Source organism: Cucumis melo, chromosome 3 (assembly GCF_025177605.1).
Source record: "Cucumis melo cultivar AY chromosome 3, USDA_Cmelo_AY_1.0, whole genome shotgun sequence".
Taxonomy (NCBI): domain Eukaryota; kingdom Viridiplantae; phylum Streptophyta; class Magnoliopsida; order Cucurbitales; family Cucurbitaceae; genus Cucumis; species Cucumis melo.
Genome location: NC_066859.1, coordinates 20,288,270 through 20,293,221, shown reverse-complemented (window position 1 = coordinate 20,293,221; position 4,952 = coordinate 20,288,270). Strand labels below are relative to the sequence as shown.

The following is a 4,952-nucleotide window of genomic DNA, read 5'->3' as shown; positions in this document are numbered from 1 at the left end:
CCTTGGGCCAAATATGGAGTGGACTACTCCTTCATAGTCTAAGGGCCATACAACCCCAAAATGTTGGGGGTAGGGTGTGCATAAAGGGTCTTTTGGGCATATATGTGCGAGAAGTTCTCCTAGGTGTTACAGCAAGATGAATGACGAAGGAAGAGAGAAATTTGATAGAGAAGAGAGAGGAAAGGAAAATAGAAATAAATTATCTAACCCATTCATAAAGTAATAAATTTGGTACACCATCGTTTATATTTGACTATTGTTTAGTATACGATCGTTTAGATTTGGTTGTTTAGATGTCTATTTAGAAATAATTATTGTTTGGTAAACAATCGTTTAAATTTGAATTGCCAAATCTAAGCGATTTATTTTTTCAATAATCTGGACGCAATTGTTTAATTTGGTTATACAATCGTTTAAATTTAGATAGCTAATACTGAACTATTATTTTTTTTCAAAATTTAGTACACGTTCATTTAGATTTGGCTAAACGAATTTTTCTACACGATCCTAAAGATGGATATTTTATATTTGATACACAATCTTGAACCAAATAACAGTTTGGAGATAAAAAAGAGGAAAAAAGAAAGACGATGTAAAGAAAAAAAATCAAATCAAATAGATCATTTATATTTGATACACGATCTTAAACCAAATAACATTTTGAAGAAAAAAAAGAGAAAAAGAAGAAAGATGATGTAAAGAAAAAAAAATCAAATCGTAAACGAAAAAGAGAGCCAAAAGAAAATGACATACCTAAAATATCTAAAAATTGACTAACTTCGTGAATTTTGTTCCGCTAGCCATAAAATAAATATTTTATCGATTTGTTATTTTATAAAAAATTCTCTAAAATTAACTTAGGAACATTTCAGAAGCATTTTTCAAATTTCTAAAGTCAGAGTTCAAATAGACAAACATCAAACCTCAACGACCAAGAATATTACACTCAAGTATTATTTCCAATACTATAAAAATTGCATCCACGCATGCACTTTAATTAATAGCATGCATCTTTCCAAAATTAAATTAGAAAACCTTTACAAACTAATCACACCCAAGTACACCAAAATTTAATCTAAGAAAAAGAAACCCCAAAGGCCAACACATAATCATAATAAGTCCTTATAAATATCAAAGAGTTTATGATCCTCAAGACGGTTGAGGATCCCAATCACAAACTCACCATAAAGTCGTAACTTTAAATTATAAAAGGGTGCAATTCTGCATTAGAAACGGATTTACACAATTAACTAACTACTCAAATCTTTTGATTAATGAAAGATCATTCAACATCTTCTCAATTGCTTCATCGTCATGCACCCTTCCCTTGGTCTGAAACCAACAAAAACAAAATCATTCATAAGCGATTAACTTCTGTTTCCAAAAAATGGAAAAGAAACATATCAAAATTTAAAAGTTTTTAAGTAACATCTTAAAATTTGATGCATGTTTGTTGAGATATAAATACAATAATAGTAAACTTCCAAAAAATGGTACCTATCTATACGATTTAGCAAAATATCTATAAATATACTATCGGTTCAAGCAACAGAAAAATGATTGATACTTGCTAATCGTATAGGACAAAAGTGGCAAAAGATACCTTCAATGATGGTACCATGGCAATGGCTTCTTCCACAGTTTCAGGGCAAAGGTTGCCAAGAACACAAAGCTGTAAATTTCGAAACTAATGAGATAAGCGTTTCCTCAAAAAAGAAAGAGACAATAATATTACACAAAATGATTAAACCAAAGTGTCTAGTGTACATACCTCAAACTCCGCCAACTGATACCTGCTTAGAACTCTGTTTGTTTGTTAAGATTCAACTCAAAAGATAACAAATACACATAATTTAATCACTCTAAACACTGGTACCCAAACTTTCAATTCATAATTATGTTGGTAAACAGTATGGGTATAATGAACTTCTAATTTATTAAGTATTCCCCTTAAAACAATTAACCAAAGAGAGTTTTTGGCATGGTAGTTGACCATTCCCACCATCAAACAAAATGAAATGTGCCTTCTCGCCCACTAAAAACATCAACATATATAGTTTTAAGGATACTCTCGAACTTGTCTAACAGCATCGGGATTCTTGTAACGGCTAAAGCGTTTCACATATTGAAGTGACTTTTCAAACACTCTGCAAAATAAGACCATAATTAAGAATTCTCTCGTCATTTTATTTTTAAAAGATGATATAGTAACTTAGCAATATATTTTAGCTTTCTAAGCAACTACGGAGACTCTAAATTAACTCATGAATCAATAAAGGATATACATAAAACTCACTGGGAAACTTGATTTGTTGGATCTTCGGACATCTGTTGAAGTTGCTCATATTTATGTTCAAGGATTAGAGAAACTTCACAATTCATTAAACATTTGGCTTTTAAGAACTCTGCCAGTAACCAAAGAAAGTAAACGCCAGTTATCACCTTACATGGCTTAGAATATACTCCAAAATGATTTGGTTGCAAGAGCTTGAATTTTGCACAATTACTTATGTAAACCAAATATTTGGTAATTCTTGAGTCCGCATTTTCATAAATTCATAAAGAATGAAAAAACTTACAATAGTTATTCATCTTTTTGCCAGAATAATCATAGAAAAGAATTTAGATACTGCCTAGATCACACATTTTCATCCAAAATTTTAAAAAACTAACAACCAATATGATATTAATCCAAAATATAAGAAAACTCAAAGCACTCAGCCATTTGACCCTTTAACATCATATGAAGGAAGTAATCCTTTGATGTAAATGAGCTAGCTTAAAATATTGAGAATGCATTATGAGAAATAAGAACATGATATCATAAAACAATGGGAAGGTATATACAAAAGAAACTTCTTTTGTTGATGTGTCAAGCCACCAATCAAATGACTATGACTTATCGAACAATATCCAAGAAAGTTATGAGCAACATGGCTACAAGATATAATCACATAACTATCGATTTTAAAGAACTGAGGAAGTTCAGTCTTTCTCCTATCAGGCCTAAGAGATTATTACCACACTACCCATAAAACTGCTTGAAGATAAACTAGTGCATTAACTCCACATATCCAATCTAAACTATATCTGTATGTATTGTACATAAGAACAGTCTCCCTATTGGTATTGGCTCCTAGAAAAATCAAAGATTCGTAATAGTGATACATATAATAAGTCATGGGGTATAACACAATAAATTAAGTTCCGAACTTTTTGAGCAAAATAAAAAATCAAGTACATCAGTTGCTTGTAAAATTCTAATTTTACAAATATATGAAGGAAACCCATCACCATAAAAGTACAAGAAACTTAAAATCTCATTGAATATAGATGAAAAGTTTTAATTTATAGATAGATTTCTACCATCTCCAATTTTAAGCTCAGCAGCATTTTCTTCCTCCTCCCCGGACATGGTTGAAGTTGGAGTTCTGTGTCAACCTAAAAAATTTGGGGACAGAGTACAGCAAGATTACAACTAAATCTACAAAGTAAAAAGTTATATTCGCCCAACTAAACTAATATATCAAAATTTCATCCTACAAAATTACAAGACACCAAAATTAGAAGGCCCAAGTTAAAAACTGATTGTAGATAAAAGTTAAGATAGATGAATAGAAATTCGAAATAGAATCACCCAAAAGGTTCTCTCATTTGCTTATATTGGATTTGGTTTATAACATTAACAAACTGTCCTCATGATACTCATTAAATACATGAAGGCACTGTCATGTTTCATAATTTTAATCATTATTTTCCGTTAATGAGCTAGTAACTTAGTAAGAGACTTTGCAAGCCTACACACGATCAACTTGTTCATGGTTAATCTTTAAAATTTTAAGAGATAAATGATGGATGTGTTTCACATTTAAATGAAACCCAAATCAATTTACATTAACCAAATAATCATGAACTAAAAAAACCTCTGAATAGTCGGCAGCATAAACTCTAAACTAGATGGCAATTGAGCCCTAATTAAATGGCTTAGCACAAAATTTTACAATAAGTTCAAGAGAACTGTGAAACATATGATTACGAAATTAGGAAAAAATTTGCAAGATATACAAGAGTCAACGGTTAAAGATTTCGAATTCGACCCCGTGAATTAGAGTAGCAGACCTCTTGAGTTGAAGGAATATATGCATTTAAAGAAATTAATCGTTCTATTCATGATCAGATTGTAAATAAAGAAAAACGAGAGGATAAAAAAATAGAAAAAGAACTTCGACGGACCTCGAGATGGAGTTCTGCAGGTTCTGGTAGCAGCGTGCCGGCGACAAGGGAGAAATAGAGAAAATTGACTGCTGAAGCGTGCTGACGACAGATAATGGAGGCAGCGGAGAAGGAAAGGGTAAAGAGAAAACTCAAAGATGGTTGTTAGGTGGTGATAGGTGTCTGGCGAGAGGGGGTTTGGCTACCGCAGTAGTGCCGGAGAGAAAGAAAACGAATGAACTGTTATTAAACAAAGGGAAGAGATATGGAATAGTTGTATAAAGGGCGCTTTTGAAGGGCCGAAATAAACAGTACAACTTAAAAAAACAAATGATGTTTAGATTACACTTTAACCCTTCCTTCCTTCCTCATCTTGCCGTCTTTTTCTCTTTTTGTTCGTTTTCTTCTTTCTTTATTTTTCTTTCTTTATTTGTTGGAGTTGGGAGAATTCTCAAGAGCATTCGAAGTTAAAAAAATTTCTCTCAGAACTCCTCTATTTATATAGAGTTTACTGGTAGGCTTTTATGGATTTGGGTCTGGTCTGGTACATATGGAAGGAGATCAAATTTGAATTTGAGGCAATGGATACAATTTGAGGCAATGGATACTTTGTAATCCAGTAATTACTCTTCGTTCTTTTAATTGACTTTCAATTAAACTAAATTCGGCTCAATCTTTTACTAAAAGGATTGAGCCGAATACAATACAAAGATATTATTGTATATCTTTTTTACTAAATA

General features: G+C 31.7%; 1 protein-coding gene across 1 annotated transcript; it reads right to left on the bottom strand.

Moving 5' to 3' along the window:
* Positions 1–1,106: 1,106 nt before the first annotated feature.
* On the bottom strand, positions 1,107–4,533 carry LOC103496636 (DNA-directed RNA polymerase II subunit 4). The gene is made up of 7 exons (XM_008458573.3): positions 4,234–4,533; positions 3,367–3,441; positions 2,297–2,405; positions 2,070–2,147; positions 1,772–1,805; positions 1,604–1,672; positions 1,107–1,332 (listed from the first exon to the last, which is right to left on the bottom strand). Exons 2-7 carry the CDS (start codon positions 3,413–3,415, stop codon positions 1,255–1,257), a joined length of 417 nt encoding a protein of 138 aa, XP_008456795.1. The 5' UTR covers positions 3,416–3,441; positions 4,234–4,533; the 3' UTR covers positions 1,107–1,254.
* Positions 4,534–4,952: the final 419 nt, after the last annotated feature.